Below are 22,605 nucleotides of genomic sequence, written 5' to 3'. Positions count from 1 at the left end.
AGGTGTAGGACACCTTGCTGAGTCACAAATAGCCGATGTGTAATAAGGATAAGAAGCTGTACTGACAGGAATTACCTGGTAAATTTAGGGGCTGGGGATTAACTCTGGTAGGGTGTTCATTTATATTCATCCCCAGGTTATATGTGCACATGCAAGTACACACACACACACACGAGTAATGTTTGTTTATAGTTTACATTTAAAGCAGAACAAAGTCAAGTATTTGCTGATAACTTTTAGACCATTAAAAATCCATTTTTACACCCTGTTGTCATTGTTCTTGCTAATTTGTATCTTCCATTGCTGGCTGGCTTAACTCTGTTCTGGTCACTGGTTTCATGTGGAATTTAAGAAATACTTTTGTTGACTTTATGGAATCCCCAATCTTTTGTAAGATTTGAAATTTCATTTTTATTCTTTGTTATAAGACCATGTTAGCTTGAAAGTAATGAGAATAAGCATTAAATTAAATATTAATTTGAAAAAATCCATTTTCACATTTCTAAACATTTCATTGGGTGGTTTGTATTAATTTATTCTTTTGGGCAGGGCTGGGGAGGGTTGAAACAGCATTTCCCTGAATAGCCTTGGCTGTCGTGGAACTTGCTCTGTAGATCAAGCTGGCCTCAAACTCACAAAGATCCTCCTGCCTCTGCCTCCCAAGTGCTGGGATTAAAGGCACGCACCATCACCTGGTTTAGTATCTTAATCTTTAATATTTTGGAGACAGGGTCTCATGTCCACTCTGAAATTTCTTAATTTATTCCTATTTCTAGGTCAAAAGAGACAACCCATCTTGGCTTTTAAAGTTTCCTGTTATATTTACAATGTCTATAGTTATTAAAACAGACGTTCCAAATTTTGTACTTAAAATTGTGAATAAATTAGCAGGGCTGTGGTGGCACATGCCTTTAAACCCAGTACTTGGGAGGCAGAGGCAAGTGGATCTGAGTTCCAGGACAGCCAGAGCTTTTACACAGAGAAATCCTGTCTCTAAAAACAAACAAAAAGAAGATTAAGAAAGATACCTTAAGACAGACTCTAAGGGTATCAGTGCATACAAAAACAACAGCTCACACTCCTAATGCACCTACCAACAATGGCCTTATTTACTGTAGTTTCAATATGTTCCCCAAAAATCATGCTTCAAAAACTTCATCCCCAGATTTAAGTCAAAATTACATAGGATCAGTCCACTCTGCAATTTCTTTAAAGTCTTTAACTTTTTAGAAATACAGTAGAATCAACATTCCTACTTGAAGATTTTGAATTGTAAAATGCTGTGGTAAGGTGGATTCAACAAACAGAAATCACAGTTCTTAGGTAAGAGTTGGTTTGTTTTGTTTTAGATGGTCTGGCTGAGACCTGATATCAGATGTCTGTCTTACGTTTTTACCTTGTTCTCACTTTGGTACAATGTAAGATGACAATCCTCTTCCACTGTATGTAGGTGTGCTCCTATGAACAAGAAGAGTTCAGGGTACAGCATGGCTTTAATGTAAACACTGCCCTGTGAGGTCCCGTGTATCGACTTTAATGACAACAGGTAGATGTGACTCTACTGGCCACTCTGTTCTTTCTCTTCCACGTTAAGTACCGTATCCACAGTTATTCCTATGTCCTCCAGTGACAAGCCTCCCTCCGCTTCCAGAGGCCTTCTGGGAAAGGAAGTGGAAAGGCTGTATAGGGATTTGTGGTACCCGATTTTCATCATCCAGTCAAGTAAAACCTAGAAGAATTTTTTTAAAAAAGGCTTTAGTATCAGACTAAAGGTTCCTCCAGAATCTCACTGTGACATTGTACAACTCTGTCATTCTGAAATTGTGTCCCAAGGAATGAAAAGTGATGTCCACATCTTTTCCTAGTCTTGAAGGAAGAGTGGCATGTCATGAATTTGCAGATATGAATAATGAATAACCTTTAATGCCTTTCTTTCTTCCAGAGAAAGTATAGGCCTACTAGCATAGTAGTAACAAAGCCTCATCCATAAAGAGGGCATGGAAACTATTCAATGAAATATTGAGAACAAGAAAAAAATTGGAAACAGAAATTTGGATCAAAATCTAAGCCAACAGAATACATCAAAATCATGAAGGAGCTTTGTCAAAATGACAAAGCCCAATTTACTGTGAACCATTCCTATAATGTCCATAAAGATTACCATATACACACTGGGTTCAAAGTTCAGCACCACAAAAAAAATCCATTTGAAAAGACATTTGCCTCAAAACATGAAATGTTATAGCATGTTTGCTTCAAAAAGAAAAGTTGGATATATTCCCACACAGCTGTAGTCCCAGCTGAGGCTAGAAGACTACTGGAGCCAAGATCTTGTGTCTCAACCACTAAAAAACAAAACAGATAAATGACAAAGATAAAATGTTCCAAATGCCCTGAATCGCTAGCCACCAGCCAAGAAGCCACTACTGATCCATATACGAAACCTGTATGTCATTAATTTTAATTAAGACATTTTTAGAAGTGTAGGAATGGAACCCAGGAAAATTGTCCACTCTGCCATTAAGTTTATACTTACTATATCTTTCTGCCAGGCATGTGGTGGTACATGCGTTTAATCTCAGCACTCAGGAGGCAGAGAGAGGCAGGTGGATCTATGAGTTTGAAGCCAGCTTGGTCTACAGAGAGAGTTCCAGGGCAGCCAAGGTTACAGAGAAACCCTGCCTCAAAAAAACAAAAAACCTTCTGTAGATGGTTTTGAGTCAGGGTCTCACAAACTGGCTCCAAACTCACTGCCAGGTGTCATACCCATAACCCCTGAGGTAGAAAGATCACACTCTTCAGTTATACCTGCAGCCACTAAATGACTTTAAAATAAACTGCCAGGTGTGGTAGTTCAACCCACACATTCAGAAGGCTGACACAGATGAGCTCTAGGCCAGCCTAGACTACATAGAGAGTTTCAGGCTCCCCTGAGCCCAAAAGCACACCATATCAGCCAACAACTAAAATGTAATGAAACAATCAGGGAAATTCAGCCATTACAAGAATGCCTGCTTGAAGATAAAATTTTTTTTTTGGGTACACTGTGAAGATGTATCATTCTGATTGGCTTAATAAAAAAGCTGAACAGCCAATAGCTAAATAGCTAGGCAGGATTTTCAGAAGCACAGGATGCTGGGAAGAGGAAAGGTGGAGTTGCCAGAGAGGAAGCAGCATGGGCAGAGTAAAGGTAAAGCCACAACACAGAAAATATACTGATAAAAATAGGTTAGTTTAAGTTGAAAGAGCTAGTTAGTAACAAAACTATCAGCCAAGCTTTTATAATTAATAAGTCTCTGTGTCGTTTATTTGGGAGCTGGCTGGTGGGGCAGAGAAAGACTAGCTACACTAGCCTTCACACTAAAAAAAGAAAAAGCCGGGCACTGGTGGCGCACGCCTTTAATCCCAGCACTCGGGAGGCAGAGGCAGGCGGATCTCTGTGAGTTCGAGGCCAGGCTAGACCGACAGCCTCCAAAACAGAGGAACCCTGTCTCGTAAAACCAAAAAAAAAAGAAAAAAATTAATGGGAAAAACAAAATGTAAATGTAGGGTGCAGAATGTTCATATTGTCTATGTGGTAACAGATCCTACTGCCTCTGAACATACTATTGACAAATCTGGTAAGTCAGTTATTTCTGAAAACACTGATTTCCTTACCTGTGAATTCCAAGACTTGGAAAATCTCCTCCTCAAAACATGTCCACTTGGGCATCGAAGGGCAACTGTAACCACCTGGGAAACAATTATTCATGTAAGCCACAGTGGTCACCCAGACCAGCAATCCACACGGGAAGCTGAGGCAGGAGACTGCACATTTGAGGTCAGCCTGAGCTACAAAGCAAGACCTTATCTCAAGAACAAAGTCCAGATAGGGGTTCCAGCCCAGCCTGGGGATGTGGCTCAGCTGGCAGAGTTTGCTTAGCATGTACAAAGCCCTGGATTCAATATCCATCCCCACATACACCAACAAGGTGAGACAAGCCAGTCCCAAGCGCTGCAAATGTGGAGCCAAGAGGATCAGAAACTCAGTAAGTTTGAGGCCATCCTAGACTACATCAGGAAACTACCTCAAAAAAGCGTTCTAGCCAGGCGTTGGTGGCGCATGCCTTTAATCCCAGCACTCGGGAGGCAGAGGCAGGTGGATCTCTGTAAGTTCGAGACCAGCCTGGACTACCAAGCGAGTTCCAGGACAGCCTCCAAAGCCACAGAGGAACCCTGTCTCGAAAAACCAAAAAAAAAACCAAAAACAACAAAAAAAAAAAACGTTCTAAGTAGGCTGAAGAGATCGTTGATGTTGTGCCCACTCAGAGGACCCCAAGGCTTCAAGGAGCTTAACCAGCTAGCTGGTTTTCTGGAAATACAAGAAGGTCCGTTTATTTCCAGAAAACCAGCTAGCTGGGGCTCAACTCTGTCGGGAGAGTTGAAGCCCGGAGCCACAAAAGCAAGGCACTTTTAAAGAAAAAAAGGAGGGGAGGGGGGAGTCCCAAGCCTGCAAGTTCTGGTCCCCAGGGTTCCCATGGTTACAGAGATTGCTTAGCACAGTAAGTCTTTATACATAGTTATTGCATACCAACTTTTCATACAAAGTTATTATAAGACAAGGACCTTGAGAAGACAATAACTGTCTTTGGCTCACGTAACCCCCCCTCACTTAGTTGGGGTCTTTTATTCTCCTTTGTTTTTTTCCATCCATTTTCCTTAGTGGCCCAGAACACATCAGTTGAGTGGTTAAGAGCACTGACTGCTCTTTTGGAGACCCAAGTTCAGTTCTCAGCATTATAACCACAGACAACCTCTGTAACTCCAGATCCTGGATATGATGCTTTCTTCTGACCTCTATGTGGTACAGAGACATTCTTCAGATAACACTCATACATATCAAATAAATCTAAAAGAAAAATATTTTTAGCTGGGTAGTAAGTGGTGCATGCCTTTAACACCAGTACCCGGGAGGTAGAGGCAGGAGGATCTCTGAGTTCCAGATCAGCCTCCAAAACTAGAGACACCTTGTCTAGAAAAACATCGACAACAACAAAAAAGGATTACCGGGCATTGGTGTCTCACACCTTAATCCCAGCACTCGGAAGGCAAAGGATCTCTGTGAGTTTGAGACCAGCCTGGTCTAGAGTGAGTTCCAGGACAACCTCCAAAGCAATACAGAGAAACCCTTTTTCGAAAAACCAAAAAAAAAAAAAAAAAAAGGAAGGAAGAAAGGAAAAATTATTTTTAAGGGGGTTAAAGGGCGTGTACTGCTCTTGCAAAAAACCTGGGTTCAGTTCCCCAACACGCATGCACATCAGGGACTCAACATCCTACAACTCCATTCTTCTTTTTTTTGTTGTTGTTGTTTTTGTTTTTGTTTTTTCGAGACAGGGTTTCTCTGTATTGTTTTGGAGCCTGTCCTGGAACTCGATCTGTAGACCAGGCTGGCCTCGAACTCACAGAGATCCGCCTGCCTCTGCCTCCCGAGTGCTGGGATTAAAGGCGTGTACCACTAACGTCTGGCCACAGACACACACACACACAAATAAGTGTCTTTCTCCCAGGAACTCAGTATCTGGATTGTTTTCCTCAGTTGTCTCTTACCTGTGAACACCTTCCACACTTTCCTACCACACACAAAGTACCAAACTTAAATGTTACAATGGGTTGACAAAACTGAGTTTCTCTTAAAATGGCTGCTTCAAAAACTGTTCTCTGAGGAGTCTAATGGATACTGAACTTCACAAAATAGGGCAACGCAGTTCTCTTTCTGGGCCCTAAATGCACATGGTGCCCCTGCACCAGACAATCACCCACGGCAGGTGGGATATCCGCCCCTCCCCAGCCCAGCAACAGTGAAGCAGTCCTTCAATGCCCAGGCAGCCGCAGTGTCGGAAGTGGAGACCAGTGTGACGCCATCTATCTGCCTGTCCCAAGGCTGCTGTTCCCTAGGAAGCAGCTCACTGACTGACACTGATCCCTGCCCTCTCCGCCTGGAGTAGCCGGGGAGTGCTCTACATGACAACTCAGCAGACTGCCTCCCAGAGCAGCACTCGGCTGAGCCTCTGATGCCATTCTCACCATAGACACGACCCCAGGGCAGCCACAGGACCCTGCTCTTCCCTCTAGACCCTACCTGATGACATCAAAGGAAATGGAGAATACGAGAAACTCACCTCTTGAGCTGTTTCTGGTGGTTCTTCGGGTAAATTGGGAACCTAAAGAAATCTGAGTATTAGTGAGAAGAAAGTAAAAAACATTCCCAAGAAGTGAGAAGTCTCAACAAGAGCCCCGTTCAGTTACATGCATCTAGGTTTTAAAAAAGGCTTCTTTATATATACATCTATCAAGCATTTATAGTGAGGCCCGGTCGATAGATATCTCAATTAAAGGTGCTTGCTGCCCAACCTGACTTGGGTTTGATTCCTAGGACCCATGTGGTACAAAAAGAGAACCAACTCCTGCGAAGTTATGCTGACCGCCTCACATGCATACATGTATTCACACATAGTAAATCACTACTGTAATTCTTTAATAACGTTTTGTAAAGTTGACAATAGAGCTGGGAGTGCTACTGCACGCCTTTAATCCCAGCACTCTGGAGTAGAGGCAGGCAGATCTCTAAGTTTGAGGCCAGCATGATTACAGAATGAGTTCCAGGACAGCCAGGGCTGCACTGAGAAACCCTGTCTCAAAGACCCCAAAAAACAGTTGTCATGGTCATGTTGCCTCTTCACAGCATTAGAACATTGAATAAGACGCTGGCCGACAATCTGGGTTCAATCCCCAGAGAAATGGATTCCCACAGGCTGTACTCAGAATCCCACACTCACACACACTAAATAAATAAGTGTATTTTTTTATTTTTATTTTTAATTTATTTATTTATTTTGGTTTTTGGAGACAGGGTTTCTCTGTATTGTTTTGGAGGCTGTCCTGGAACTCGCTCTGTAGACCAGGCTGGCCTGGAACTCAGAGAGATCCACCTGCCTCTGCCTCCTGAGTGCTGGGATTAAAGGTGTGTGCCACCAACCCCCGGCTGTGTTTTGTTTTAATCTCTTAAATTCAGTTTCAAAAAAAGAAGAGAGTGAGTTCACACTGGACGAGCAAGTGCTTGCCTGGCATGCACTAGGCTCTGTAATCAACCGCCAGTATGCTTCCCTAAAATGTTTCTCTTAAGATTCTGGGATATTATGTAAAAATGCACTACTTATAGAAACAGGAAAAGCCTTGGGTTGTAGTGCAGGCTGCTGTCTCAGCACCTGGAAGGCAGAAGCATAATGCCTTGCCGTCATGTACAAAATTACTTACAAACCCTGATTAAAACTTCCTGAGTTTATGTGAGTAAGGTGTACAGTAAATGAATGTGTTTATACTTGAACCCTCTTCTCAGTATCTCAATGTATACATAAAAATATCCTACCATCTGTGAAATACTTCCGATTCCATGCATTTCAAATGAGGGTATTCAGCCTGTAGAAGGCACTGACCGCTCACAAGACACACTAGAAATACCCTAAGACACCCAGTAGGCATGCTTCCCATTGTGAACACTGGCCTTTCTTCTTTCTCTACACAACTAAATTATTTTCTAACCCAGTAGCATCTCATCTGTCTTCTGGCTTTCCACTAAATTTGGTTCAGATTTTGGCTATTAAGTAGGACCAAGGAGCCATGCAGCTGTCCCTCTCCATGGTGGTGAGAAGACACCATCTTTGTTAAAAGCCATGCTCCTCTTCCCCAGTAGCCACCTCCCCCAGAGAATGCATTCAATGAGTGGTGTGGACGAACCTCCTTCTTGGCAGGCTGTGGAGTAGGCGGTGGTATTTCAGTTAAAAGCTTGGGCAAGTTCCGTCTCCTTGCTGCTTCTCTGTTTGCTGTTTCAAAAGACACCTGACTGGAATTGTCAAGCACCAAATCTTCATCCTCCTGGTCAAAAGAACCAAAACAATTCTAAAGAGGCACGTTCTGTCAGCTAGGTTCTGTTCACAATGGTTACTTTAACTTATGCATAATCTCCTTGCACAAGAAAACAGGCCTTCAGAATCAACCTTTATCCAGCTCACAAGAAGCTGGGCACAGAAGGACATTCCTGTAACTCCAGTAGGGAGCTACAGGGCAGAACCCGGAACTCACCAGCCAGCTAACCTCCTAAGAACAGTGAGCTTCGGGTTCAGTAAAGGCAGAGTCACAAGAGTGAGGTAAAGGACTGCAGGGTGGCTCAGCAGTTCAGAGCATGGCTGCTCTTCCACAGACCTGGCTTAGATTCTCAACACCCACCCGGTGGCTCACAACCATCTTTACCCAGTGCCCTCTTCTGGTTATGTATGTAGTATACAGAATACAGGCAGGAAAACATCCATACAAATAGTAAAATGGAAAATAAACTAGGACTGATAGAAAGTCCATTTGATGTCCTCTGGCCTCACCATGGGCACACAAGCCACACACATGGACCCACATACACAAGAAGTCACTACACAGAGCAGTGGCACTTGTATACTGGCCAGCTTTGATATCAGTGTTATCTGTTACCTGCTCTCGACTGTTTTAGGACACATTGGCCACTGTGAAACAAGTAAGAATGGGCTCTGTTGATAAGCAACCTGTCATCTTTACAAAATCCTTTTCTTTACAAGATAATGGAAGACGCCGCATAAACAGGAAACACAAAACGAAATGCACAAAAATGTGGCCTTAATATAAAATCTGTCACCAGTCCTCCTACCCATAGGCCCTTTCTCCATAATAAACAATTGTAAGCCCCATGACCAGTGACTTTAAAAACCAAGCATGATGGATGCAATGTGAGTTTGGATGTTGGACGACCCAGGTTTGGTTCTTGGCGTACTCGTGAAGGATAACAACCATGTGGTTCCAGTTTCAGACGCTCTGACGAGCTCTTCTGAGTACACATGCATATAAACAAGCAAAATACTCGTGCACATCAAATAAAAACAAATCAATCTATTTTTTAATGTCAGTTGAATACTCTGGATATATGGATATTTTACTTAAGCAAAGATCAGAAGTTCCTCAGAACAGTGTTATTCAATAGTTTTTTCAGAGAATACATTATCACAGGTGCAAAAAAAAATCACTTAACCACTTCCCACACAAATAAACTAAATAAAAACTGATGGAGAGCTGGGCGGTGGTGGCACATGCCTTTAATCCCAGCACTCGGGAGGCAGAGGTGGGCAGATCTCTGTGAGTTCAAGACCAGCCTGGTCTACAAGAGCTAGTTCCAGGACAGGCTCCAAAGCTACACAGGGAAATCCTGTTTCGAATCCCCCACCCCCCAAAAAACTGATATAGAGTCAAACACTGTGGTGCATGCCTGGAGTCCCAGCATTTAAGCGGCAGAGGCAGGAGAAGCGCTCCAAGTCTGAGATCATCAAAGGCTACACAATGAGTTCAAGGCTGCCCTGGGTTCCACAGTGAGACCCTGACTCAAAACCCTACCAAACACAAAAAAACCTATACATAAAAGTAAATGTGAGCACAAATATGGGCTTGACAATGTATATAAAAGGAAGCCCGGGAGCTGGGAAGATGTCTCAGTGAGAAAGCACTTGCTGCCCTGAGGACTCAAGTTAGGTCCTACCACCCGTGTACAAAAAAGGTGTGGTAATTCACAACTCTAACCCAGTGCTGGAGGTGACACAGGTGGGTCAGGGACCCAACCTGTCCAGCCAGCACAGCTGAAATTCCGGGCTCCAGGTTCAGGAGAGGAGGAAGACATCAGGCATTGAACTCTGGCATGTGCCTCCAGGGGCAAGTGCACACACAAACTCACACACACACACACACACACACACACACACACACTCATGCACACACACATGCACACTCACACACATGCGCACACACTCACACTCATGCACACACACATGCACACACATGCACACTCACACACATGCGCACACACTCACACTCATGCACACACACTATAATACATGAACACACACATACTCACACACATGCACACATGCATGCTCAATCAAGCACACACACGTACACATGTACACTACCAACAGGAAACAATAACAGGATTCAAAAGATAAAACCAGCATTTTTCTAACCTCAAGTTTGTGGCCAGTAGTTAATTTCCAGGTTTCACCTGTCATTTGATAAAAGCGTTCTTCTAGTTTTTTCAATTTCATTTCCTGTTGAGGTTTTAAAACATTCTGTATATATCTGCTGGCCTGTTCAAGAAAAAAAGTGTTATTACTATGCTTTGGTGTTTCTAGACATTTACATTGTCCACAAAATTATAAATCAAGAACGAGGTCTGAAACGTGTGGTGGTTTGAACAGGAATGGCCTCCATAGGCTTGTATATTTCAATGCTTGGTCATTAGAGAGTGGCACTATTAGGAGGTGTGGCCTTGTTGGAATAGGCCTGACCTTGGAGGAAGTGTGTCACTGGGAGTGGGCTTTGAAAATGCAGAAGCTCAAGCCAGACCCAGACTCGCTCTCTTCCTGCTCCCTTCTGATCAGGATGGAGACTCTCAGCTCCAGCACTGTCTGCCTGTGTGCCTCCTTGCTGACAACGGACTAAACCTCTGAACTGTAAGCCAGCGCCAATTAAATGCTTTCCTTTATGAGTGGTACCATGCTCATAATGTTAGAACAACAGTAACCCTAAGACAGAATCATATATTTGAATATTCAGTCACCCTAGGAGGTGTGGCCTCCACACCCTGTGGAGGTGGTGCATTAGTGATAGTAGGCTTTGAGGTTTCAAAAGCCCATGCCAGGTCCAACATCACTCGGCCTGGTACCTGAGGATCAGGATACAAAACTCTCAGCTACTTCAACAGCACCACACTTGCCTGATACCACACTCCCTGCCATGATGATCATGGACTAAGCCTAGGAAATGGTAAGCCAGCCCCCAATTAAATGCTTCTTTTATAAGAATTGCCTTGATCATAGTCTCTTCATAGCAACAGGACAGTGACCAAGATTCAGAGATAGCAAAACAATATTGCACGTGTAAAACAAGGATATTCTGGCCATGGTGGCACACACCACTGGTTTCAGCACTCGGGTTGCAGGTGGATCCTGAGCCTGGGGCCAACACTGGCTACAACAGTAGTCAGGTGGGTAAAGGCACCTGGCACCATGCCTGACCCCCCCACCCCAGTTCAAACCCTGGGACCCACACAGTGGAAGGAGAGCACCGACTCTTTTCACACATATCACACAGACGCATGACTAAAGAATGAATAAAATGTAATAAGGTCTTTTATTCTAATTTTAAAGGGTCAACATTTAGCTTGATAATACCAGCACTTAGGGAGTGGAGGCAGAAGAACAGCATTCAAGGTCAGCCTCAGTTACTTTCTAAGTTCAAGGTCAGCCTGCAATACAAGAGACCTAGTCTCCAAAATGCAGGGAGGGCACAGTTGTATGCCATGTGAATCAGACATCAGTAGCTTCATTCAAAGACCTCTGAGCACAGGCTCAGTGAGGCAGCCCACGGGTGTCCTGAGGGCTGAGCCTTACCTGCTCCCCCTGGGCCTCCTGCTGCTTCTTCCTCACAAGTCTTTGTCTTTTCTCATTCTCTTCTTCTTCTTCTGACCCCAAAACACAAAAGTACTTTTTCATTCTCAAGTATCAAAGAATCAAATATATCTTCTATTTTTTATTGTTGTTGTTGTTGTTTTGTTTTTTGTTTTTCGAGACAGGGTTTCTCTGTGGCTTTGGAGGCTGTCCTGGAACTAGCTCTTGCAGACCCAGGCTGGTCTCGAACTCACAGAGATCCGCCTGCCTCTGCCCCCTGAATGCTGGGATTAAAGGCGTAAGCCACCAACGCCCGGTGCATCTTCTATTTTTATAGCCTATAGAATTTAAGGTTTTAAAAGATATTAGCACTACATGTTTTTTCAGATAATGAAAATGAGGTCCATTCAACTAGTAAAAACAAAGTCATTTGCATATGAACTCTGTAATAAAAGCTGTGTTATGAAACAATTCACTAACAATAATTATTATATATAACAAATTTCTTGTTTTGGAGGCAGGTTCTCTCTATATAGCCCTGGTTGGCCTGGAACTAGGTATCCTCCTGCCTCAGCTTCCCAAATGCTATGATTACAACAACATGGGCCACCACACCCAGCCTAAATAGTTTTAATATTACATATTATGTAGCATCAGCCTTCAGTGAAGATTATGTCAATAACCTGTCAACCCATAAATGAGTCATGTGACTCACACTCATATGATGCAAACGGGCAGGAGCCGTCAAGGGCACATTTCCACATTTATGAACAGCAGACCTCAGGAGCTTTCAGAGCAACGTAAGCAAGCAGCAGTCTTCCTGATAGCCTGATAGCAACACATTTTCACTTTATGTGATTTTTTTTTTAGAGTGGTAGGGACTGAAACCAGGGCACACGTGCTATTCAAGTAAGGTTCACACAAGCCCTGAAAATACAACTCACATAAAGTTCCTAACGGATACTATAGTGTTCTTGCTTAATTTCCAAACTGGGTCACCTGCAGTATAAGAGATCAAAACAGAGAAAAGACAAAATCTACGATTTTGCTTCCCCAAAGCATCCACATTGTCATATATTATTAGGTCGAATAATCTTTTGCAATTATGTCTTTTTGTCTGATTAATGTGAAGAGGCTACACATTTATACCATTCGTTGTATTTATTCACATTTTAAAAGCAATAAACTACAGAGGCTGAGGGGTAGCCTGGTTAGTAGAATGCTTGCCTAGAACACACATTAGTCTGGGCGAGATCTGAAGCACCACATACTCCCAGGCTTGTTGTTGGATGCTTGTGGGCTCAGCAGTCAGGAGGTGGAGGCAGGAAGTTCAGAGGTTCAAAGTCATTCTCAGCTACATAGTGAGTACCTGTCAGCTTGGCTTATAGAACACACTATCTTTTCTCTTTCTTTCCTTCTTTCTTTCTTTCTTCCTTTCTTTCTTTTGGTTTTTTGAGACAGGGTTTCTCTGTGTAATGGCTCTGAATGTCCTGGAACTCAGTCTGTAGACCAGGCTGGCCTTGAACTCAAGGGGAGTTGTGGTAGTACACTCCTGAAATCCCAGCACTCAGGAGGCAGACAGAGGAGGATCTCAGTGAGTTCAAGGCAAGCCTGGTCTTCAGATCCAGTTCCAGGACAGCCTCCAAAGCTACACAGAGAAACCCTGTCTCGAAAAACAACAACAACCAAAAAGAGCCAAATTCATTACTGGGACGTTTTTGTTAGCAAATTTAACAATATCTGTTAGTTTTAAAAGTAATCTCTTATAAAGCCAAGCGAAATACTGTTTTTTGTTTTGCTTTTCTTCATTCTCAGTTTTGTGTGTATGAGTGTTCTGTCTACATGTATGTCTGTGTACCACATATGTGCAGTGCCCATGGAGGCCAGAAGGGGACGTCGGATCCCCAGGGACTAGAGTTATAGACAGTTATGAGACACCACGTGGGTGATGGGAACAGAGCTCAGGTCCTCTGGAAGAGCAGCCAGTGCTCTTAACCACTGCCACCTCTCCAGCCCATGATGTTTACAGTGTCTAAGGCCCGTGAGCTAGTTCAGTGGGTAAAGACTTTATGACCTTAGTTCCACCCTTGAAGCCCACATGGCTCCCACGTGAAACTACACACCACAAATTAGAGGTTAAACGGTTCTTATTGTAGCGTAAACAAAAGAAAGACATTTGGGTAGCAGAGGCGACTTTGTATTATTCGCGTTAAGGTAAAGGTAACACAAGTGGTAAGCGCACCTTTCGGGTGGACCTGGGAAGGCTTGCATGAGTCAAACCAGGAGGTGGCCAAAGAGATGACGAACGTCAGCAGGGCGAGCACCAGGAACATCCGGCCACTCAGCAAAACGAGATCTTTAATTCCTTAGGGAAAAATTGACACCAAACATTTTTCTTTAAAAGAAATTCTCCCTCTTCTTGCTACTAATAACAACTGAGAGGTTGTCTACAGCAGAAAGCATAGTAAATGCTAACTGATGCATGCGTCCCGATAGTTTTCCTTAGTCTCGTGGGGCACTAGGATTCAACCTAGCCATCACTACCACAACAAATTGAGAAAATAATTCTAGAAGAAGCATCCTGTTTTAGGAAGACACGGTGTTCGGCTGTATTCTAAGTATTGTGAGTATTAATAATACACAAGATTTGGTTTCCTTATAAATAAGATTGAGGGTAGTATCTTGTCAAATTCCAGTTGTATTTTAGATAGTCATTCCCAAAAAAATGACATTACATTTTTTTCTTCAAGAATTTGTTACTTGGGACACTCGGAGGGGCACCAAAGTGCATCCCCCCACACACATGAAGTCAGGGGACAACTTGCAAGAGTCATTTCTCTCTCTCCTCCGCATGGGTTTCAGGAATCGAGTCTGGTCACCAAGCTTGGCGGTAAGTACCATTACCAGTGGAGCGAGCCATCCTGCTAGTCAAAATGTCTACTTGCTCATTTACTTCCTCAGTACTGGGAGGCCGCCAGCCACTACGAACACTTTCCTCTGCTGGGCTATGCACTCCTGCCTAGTCCCTGAAATGCCAAATTCTTTCTCAGGACTACACTGCGCCTCTGTGTTTCTCTAGCTCCCAGCACTTACTCCGTTACACATAGGTTTATGGGGGCCGGGGGGACACAATTCAGTACTTCTTACACTGTTTTGAGAGCCCAGGCAAAGATTCAATATCAAAAATGTTAAGAGTATCACCTGGTAGTGGTGGTGCACACCTTTAGTCCCAACACTCGGGAGACAGGGAGGTGGATCTCTGTGAGTTCAAGGCCCGCCTGGTCTACAGAGAGAATTCCAGGACAGCAAGGGCTACATGGAGAAACTCTGTCTCAAAACACAAAAAATAAAAAAATAAAAATAAATAAAAAAGTTTAAGAATATAAATCTGTGTACCCGGACGGTGGTGGTGTATACCTTTAATCCCAGCACTCGGGAGCCAGAGGCAGGCGGATCTCTGTGAGTTCAAGGCCCGCCTGGTCTACAGAGAGAATTCCAGGACAGCAAGGACTACATGGAGAAACTCTGTCTCAAAACACAAAAATAAATAAAAATAAATGAAAAATTTAAAGAATATCAATCTGTGTAATGTAATTTGTTAAAGGCTGAGTGAAGAGGAGTGGTCGAACCAAAATTTATCCTGAGTTTTTAGGTTGTTCCTTTGTTTTGTTTTGTTTTTTTGGTCCTGAAACCTGATTCCAGAATGCTTTTATTTCTTATATTTAAAACTTGGCAGACACAGAAGAACCATCTTACCCATGTGATAAGGTATGGGTCTGAGTGGCCCTTTAACTGATAATTTAAAGAATTTACAAAAACATCACTTGCCATTAAGTGTGTTCCACTGGTAAACAGAATAGCATTGCAGCTGTTGCACTGGGAGGTGTAATTTCTTTTTTTTTTTTTTCTTTTTTTCTTTTTTTTTTTTGGTTTTTCAAGACAGGGTTTCTCTGTGACTTTGGAGGCTGTCCTGGAACTAGCTCCTGTAGACCAGGCTGGTCTCAAACTCACAGAGATCTGCCTGCCGCTGCCTCCCAAGTGCTGGGACTAAAGGCATTGGGAGGTGTAATTTCTAAAACAGACTTAAATATTGTTACCAGATTATCAAGAAACCAAGCAGGCAGGGTATGGAAAAGTAAACACTGCCACTTCACAGCAAAGGATTCCAGAGTTAAGTGAAATTTCCCAAAGTAGGAACAAACACCGTCAGAAGGCCAATTGCATTTTCTCCAGCTCTTGGCTGAGTTTTCTTAAACGCTGTGATAAGGCCTGAGAACTTAAACACAAATCTGATGTGGTCTCCACCCTCAAGTTCCCTCAGGTCAGTGCTGAAGGGAAGCATTCTCCCACAATCCTAAATGATGACCTTCTCACCGTCTGCAAAGTGGAAGGTTCTGCATTAGCAGAGTGAAGACGGAAGCGGGTGAACTTTGCAGTGATGAATGCGAGCTCTCACTGTTGCTGTTGAAATAAAAGAGGACTCTGGACAAAAATGCTTGGTTCACAAGCCTGACAATCTGAAGAATTAGCTTGATTCCTCAGAATCCACATAAAGGTGACTTCCAAAAGTCACCCTCTGGGGCTGGAGAGATGGATCACTGGTTAAGAGTACTGACTGCTCTTCCAGAGGACCTGAGTTCACTTCCTAGTACATGGCCCCTCACAACTGTCTGTAAGGCTGGTTCCAGGGCAACTGAAACCGGCACACAAACATACACACAGGCAAAATGCAAATGCACATAAAATAAAAATAGATCTTGTATTTTAAAACGCTGTCCTCTGACCTCCACAAACCCATACTGATGGGTATATCAACACACACAAAGTATTAAAAAAAAACTAAAAAAAACTTGAAAAGTCTCATTATACTCCAATATAAATTGGTTTGTTGTTTTTGTTCTTCAATACATGATTTCTTTGTGTAACAATCCTAACTGTCCTGGAACTTGGACTGTAGACTAGGCTGGCCTTGAACTCACACAGGTCTGCCTACCTCTGCATCCTGGCTCCAATATAACTTTATAAAGAACATTTTATTTTCATTTCTTGTCTGTAGATATGTTTCAGGGCACCTTACGCCTTGCTGATGAAAGAGGCTGGAGGAAAGAGAAGTTAGCTTGGACATTGACTTTAGAAGCTTGTTAGCCAGGCATGGTGGAGCACAGCTTTGATACCAACACTCAAGAGGCAGAGGCAGGTGGATCTCTATGAGTCCAAAGCCAGTCTGGTCTACAAAGTGAGTTCCAGAACAGTTAAAGCTATTACTCTGGCCCCAGAGTGCAGGGTGATGGGAGGGTGAGGGGGTGTAATTAAGGAAGGAGGCAGACATAGAAACCACCCATCCAAGAGGCTTATTGTTTCAACTTCACCCAACTCTGTCTATAGTTTATACTCATTGTCTGTTATCCCAGCCATTGTTATAACTACTCACCTACAGAGCCTAAGTTGCCTCACTAGTTTCCACTATAGCTTCCTTCCAAAACATTCTCCACACAGAATCCAGAATGACCTTTTAAAAAGCTCTGAGTGTGGATAAGTCAGGAATGGTAGCTGACACCTGTCTCAGCACTTTCGGGCTGAGGCAGGGGGCTTTGCCTCAAGTTGAAAGCCAACCTTAGCTAGTTTAAGACTCTGTCACACAGCCAGGCAGTGGTGGCGCATGCCTTTGGTCCCAGCACTTGGGAGGCAGAGGCAGGAGGAAGAAAAAAAAAAAAAAAAAAAAAAGACCATCACACACACACAAATAAAAATCAAAACAAAATCACCTCCATGAAGCCACTTCTCAGCACATCACAACACTCTCAAAGGTAGACTTTAACAGTACTGTGAACTCAAGTTCCCCCAAAGAAGTTCCCCTTACATAGTACATTCTACAAAACATGATTAACCCGTAACTTCTTAACACTGGAGTGGTTGGAATGTTGCAGGTCCAGAGCCCAATCACAAATTGTCTTGGACTACCTTTAGCCCCCTTAATAGCCACTCATTGGCCACCACTATGCCCGACCCGCCCTGTGACTATCACAGGGAACTTAGTCCACTGGCTTTCACCAAAGCAAAAGCTCGGAATGTTGTCGGGGAGAGGTTTCCCTACACGCTACAATAACTCATTTCCCTGATGTACCAATGTCTATTTGAAGTGTTTTATGACGTTATTTTCTGTTACTACAAAAAAATAAACTTTTTTTTTTGGTTTTTCAAGACAGGGTTTCTCTGTGGCTTTGGAGGCTGTCCTGGAACTCACTCTATAGTCCACGCTGGTCTCGAACTCACAGAGATCCGCCTGCTTCTGCCTCCCGAGTGCTGGGATTAAAGGCGTGCGCCACCAACGCCCGGCTTCAAAAAAATAAACTTTATGGAACTGTGGGACACAGAATTTGAGGTTCCCCAAATCTGTTTAGAGACCACAGGCTTCTCGCCCTCCGGGGTGAGAGCTGTGTGGTTGTTTATGCTAACAAGCCCATCCAGCAGTAGTGGAGCTGGAGATTGCAGCTTCTGAGCTGGAATAAGGATTCAATAATGTTACTTGGAGACTCCCTTTCTTTCATCCCTTGATCTTGCCACAAAGGCCTTCGCCTCAACATTCCCCTCCTCTCCACCCTCTTTTCCAGGCGATGGCTCCTCGACTTCCAGGCTCCGTCTCGGTGCTCAGAAGGCCATCATGCCATCAGCCTATTCGTTTCCGGCTCTCATCGTGCTCCGAAGTACAATCGTTTGTATCTGTCCCCGCGCTTCTCGCTCCCGACCCTTTCCGAGCGGACCCTGGCCAGAGCACAAGAGACCTTTTCCCGCGAAATGGGTGGGCTCCGGAAGAGGGGCTGGCGCGATGGACTCTGGGAATTGTAGTCAGAGCCACGGGGAGGCGCCACGGCCAGAAAGGGACCTTACGCATCACTCAGGTGAAGAGCACCGAAGGCGGGATGGAGACAACGCTTACCGAGACTCGGGATTCCGCGCCGGAGCTCCAGACACAAGAGAGGGAGAGCGGAGAGCAAGAAAATGCCAACGACGCCACGAGAGGCCATGGCGCGAAGGTCCCGCCGGGCGCAGCGCCCGCCCCTTCCGGCCGTGCCTTCCGGCGAGGCGGGAGCGATGGCCTCGCGCCGTGAGCAGCGTGGGTGAGGTGTTGTTAGGCCCTAAGACCGCGGCGTGGGCCGGTTGGGATAAGTCCCTGTGATATCAAGCCCATTGTGTCTGCCTCAGAAGGCGCGGGTCATCTCCGGGGGGTCCAGGGAGGCGCCTGTCCTGTGGTGATGGCTGTGGATTGGCCGATTGTGAGGGTGACCGGAAGGAGCAGTTGACGCTGTGAGGCCCGGTGGCCTTGTGGCACTTGGGGGTGACTGGCTTTTGGTTCCTAGCTTACTGGTTATTAAGCATTTTCTCACCCTTACAGGTCCTGCGGGAAGCTTAAAGGTGGAGCCCCAAACCCGCCTGAAGATACTCTAGACCTGCTCCCCTTGTTGCTCTCCCTGTCAGTTTGCCTACGCGTGTTACTGTTATGACTTAACCTTGGCCTCACGATTCTGTGACTTCATTGTCACTCCACGACTCACCTCTGGCAACTTGGCAGCCGAGGTATGGAGGGACTCCCCACTGACAGGATATCCAACTCTGCAAACCCGAAAACCTCCAAACGTGTAGTCACTCTTCAGTTTAGCTCAAGAAACACTTACCTTTTTTTTTTTTTTTTTTTTTTTTTGGTTTTTCAAGACAGGGTTTCTCTGTATTGTTTTGGAGGCTGTCCTGGAACTCGCTTTGTAGACCAGGCTGGCCTCGAACTCACAGAGATCCGCCTGCCTCTGCCTCCCGAGTGCTGGGATTAAAGGCGTGCGCCACCAACGCCCGGCAAGAAACACTTATCTTATGTCCCACAGTTTGCCTGGTTCTCTAGAGCTCAGACATTCAGGTATGTGTAAGTTACTGAATTTGTCCTGGACATGCTCAGCTCTGGGATAGATGCCCTGTACAGAGACTGTATGATGCCGGTGCCATGACAGGAGCGTGTGTATACGGAGCTACAGAATCACATGCTACCGAGTGAAGTGTTTCCTGAGGAAACAATGCCTAGCTTGTGATGGTTAGGCATTTGGACCGGGTACACCTATAACCCCAGCACTAGGGAGGCAGTAGCAGGAAGATCTCTGTGAGTTTGAGGCCAACTTGGTCTACATTGTCATAAGCCAAATGGCAGACATATTGAGACATTGTCCAAAAAGAATGGAATGAATAAATTTGGGAGACAGGATTCAAAAGGAAAACACGAGATTTCAATGAAAGTATAGAGAGGAAGCTGGGCACGGTGGGCAGAGGCAGGTGGATCTCTGAATTGGAGGCCAGTCTGGTCTACAGATTGAGTTCCAGGACATCCAGGGATTCACAGAGAAACCCTGTCTCAAAATATAAAAAGGAGAGAGAGAGAGAGAGAAGTGTACAAAGGTGAGTGAGACCTAAAATGGTGTATCTCCCCAAAGGAAGAGGAGACAGAAAGGGAGTAAGAGCCAGAGGGGATGGATGAAACCAAGAAAACAAGATCTAAATCGAAAGGATCAGTGCACATATGAATTCAGAGACTAAGGCAGAGTGCACAGATCTGCACCAGATGGGATCCTAGAGCTAAAGTGGACGCATACCTCCATCCCTAACCGAGAACCTGTCTCCAATGGATAACCACTTGCCAGTGAAAATTTAGTTTTCTCCAAAGGGAGTCTCACTAGGAAAACAAACTAAAGGTAGGCCGCATGCCCAGCTGTAAATGTCTAACACAAAATGAACTCAATGGCATCTTTGGAGGTTCTTTGGGTAATAATGTCCTGTCAGGGCTTTTCCTATTTTTAAATTTTTATATATTTTTTTCTTATCTCTTTTTACCCTGCAATTCCTGTATTATGGCTTCCAGTTTAGTGTTTTTATGGTATTTCCAAGTGTGCAAACATGTGCCTTCCTTCTCTTGGGCTCTTTTCCTTCTGTTTATTTGTCTTGTCCTATTCCAATGTGTTAGTTTTATTCTAATTATCCCTTAGAAACTGTTTTCTACTGACAGAAAGGGGGTGGATCCAGATGGAATGAATGGTGGAGAGGAATAGAGGGAGGGGAAATTGTAATCAGGATATACTCTGTGAGAAAAAAAAACTTTCAATAAAAGGAAAAAATTTTTAAAGGAAGTGCACAAAGGCAAATTGGACCAAGGGTCACTGAAGATTGCTTTGTCAATAGGCAATGAATTTTATTGCTGAGTATGGTAGTTGATGGCCATAATCAACACAGAAGACTAAGGCAGGAGGATTGTGACTGGTTTCAGACTAGCCTGTATACAGTAAGATCCTGTCTCAAAAATAAATAATAGCAACAAAAATGTTTAACCTCAAATAGCTCAGAATTTGCCGGGTGTTGGTGGCCCATGCCTTTAATCCCAGCACTCTGGAGGCAGAGGCAGGCGGATCTATGTGAGTTCAAGACCAGCCTAGACTACCAAGCGAGTTCCAGGACAGCCTCCAAAGCCACAGAGAAACCCTGTCTCGAAAAACCAAAAAAAAAAAAAAAAAAAAAAAACTCAGAATTTGAGAGCACAGCCTGAAATCAATAACGACATGGTCGTCTGAATTACAGCAGGATGCGCCAATTAAACACCTGCTGATTCATTCGCATGTTCCCTCTGCTGCCTGTGCTGATTCTATGTGAAGACAGGAAGGGAATTCCTTCAGTTCTTACCTGCTTCGTTTTGCTGTGCAATCCCCTTTTTTTGTTTTTTCCTTCTTCCTATGTTACCATTTCAATCTATTTACAACATCATTGTGCCTTATTTTGGATTATAAAGTAAAAGTTTCCAATCTGGCAAGATAGCTCAGTGGCTAACATCTGAATTCAATCCAGAACCCACGGCGGGAGGGAGAGAAGCAATATTCAAAAGTTTTCTGACTTCCACGTTCACACAAGAATATTTTTTGGAGGGTTTTTTTTTTGTTTTGTTTTTGAGACAGGGTTTCTCTGTAGCTCTGACTGTCCTAGAACTCACTCTGTAGACCAGTCTGGCCTCAAACTTACAGAGACCCACCTGCCTCTGCTGGAATTAAAGGAGTGTGCCACCACCACCTGGCTTTACTTTTTTTTTTATGGAATTTTACACTGGAAGCTGACTTGGAGCCACTTTATGGCCCAAGTTGGCCTCAAACTCATGTCAACCCTCTTGTGTTAGCCTCTCAAGTACTGGTATTACAAGCATTAGTCTGTGTTGATATTACAGTGTGATATTTAATCACTGTGAACCCTGAGTTTTGTTAATTAAATAAAATCAAACTTGGTTCAAGGGGTGGAGCCAGTAACTAGTTGACAGGAATTAGCCATAGAGAGACCTGTGGAGCCAGGAATATGCATAGAGAGAATCACAGAAAGCAGTAGGTTGGGACTTGGAGTTTCTTTGATTTGGGACAGGTGAAGAGATGCATCTCTTGCTGGGTGGGTCTCTGACCAAAAAGCAGTGTTAACTGGTTGTGTCTCAGCTTCTCTGATCTATCAGGTTTTCACCCCCACAGAGTCTTGGTTAGTAAATAGACTTAGCTTAACCCTATGTAACACAGCCAAGGCTGGACCAGTACCTTGAGTGGCCAACAGGGTGCTGACTACGGGGCCATGGGGCTATAGATGATAATTAAAATCAGTAGATTCTTGTGCAGCTGCCCACAGGAAAACATCATTAGCCACCATGTTTGACTTACTTTCTGTTAATTATTAACATTGTTTGTGTAGCTGGAACACACAGAGACTAACCTGTAGGCATTGGCTCTTTCCATTAACCAACAGGGTGTCAGGGATGGAAGCAGGTTTGATGGCAAGAAACTTTACTCATTGAGCCATTTCACTGGCCCTAGTTTTCGCTTCTAAAAAGAAAAAAAAAAAAAAAAGCTGGTTTCTGGGTAAGTTAGGATAGACAAACATGAATCAACATTTGCTCATAGTCTAACACAGAAACAAAAAGCCCAAGCCCTGCCTGAAGAGTGTTGTGTGTTCTGGGATGATCAGAGAAAGGTCACACAGAATGTAATTCAGGGTCTGCGGCAGCAGGGAGGTTCACCCCTATGAACTGAACCCTGAGCAGCTAAGCAGAAGCATATGTATT

At 44.0% G+C, this 22,605-nt stretch overlaps 1 protein-coding gene across 3 annotated transcripts; it reads right to left on the bottom strand.

The window, feature by feature from the left end:
* Positions 1–176: 176 nt before the first annotated feature.
* Positions 177–22,281, bottom strand: Ubxn8 (UBX domain protein 8). Of its 3 annotated transcripts, none has more exons than XM_021225164.2 (8): positions 22,257–22,281; positions 13,735–13,857; positions 11,496–11,566; positions 10,068–10,190; positions 7,774–7,911; positions 6,159–6,200; positions 3,658–3,732; positions 177–1,729 (listed from the first exon to the last, which is right to left on the bottom strand). In XM_021225164.2, the coding sequence occupies exons 1-8, from the start codon at positions 22,264–22,266 to the stop codon at positions 1,559–1,561; spliced, it is 753 nt and encodes a 250-aa protein (XP_021080823.1). In that variant the 5' UTR covers positions 22,267–22,281; the 3' UTR covers positions 177–1,558. The 3 variants fall into 3 exon arrangements, with proteins under 3 accessions (XP_021080823.1, XP_012966258.1, XP_005066559.1); XM_013110804.3 differs by lacking the exon at positions 22,257–22,281 and adding an exon at positions 18,430–18,978 and having other exon boundaries at positions 11,496–11,563; XM_005066502.4 differs by lacking the exon at positions 22,257–22,281 and adding an exon at positions 18,430–18,976.
* Positions 22,282–22,605: the final 324 nt, after the last annotated feature.

Source organism: Mesocricetus auratus, unplaced genomic scaffold (genome assembly GCF_017639785.1).
Source record: "Mesocricetus auratus isolate SY011 unplaced genomic scaffold, BCM_Maur_2.0 Super-Scaffold_100026, whole genome shotgun sequence".
In the NCBI taxonomy this organism is placed as follows: domain Eukaryota; kingdom Metazoa; phylum Chordata; class Mammalia; order Rodentia; family Cricetidae; genus Mesocricetus; species Mesocricetus auratus.
This window is presented reverse-complemented; position numbering and strand designations above follow the sequence as displayed.

What these genes read in the sequence shown, in the direction of transcription:
- Ubxn8 (XM_005066502.4), bottom strand. Translation starts at nt 18,517, where the DNA reads ATGGCCTCTCGTGGCGTCGTTGGCATTTTCTTGCTCTCCGCTCTCCCT. An exon ending in TTCCCAGGTCCACCCGAAAG is followed by an intron (nt 11,567 to 13,734) that starts GTGCGCTTACCA and finishes TTTTGGGGTCAG; the next exon opens with AAGAAGAAGAAGAGAATGAG. An exon ending in CTACTGGCCACAAACTTGAG is followed by an intron (nt 7,912 to 10,067) that starts GTTAGAAAAATG and finishes TCTTTTGACCAG; the next exon opens with GAGGATGAAGATTTGGTGCT.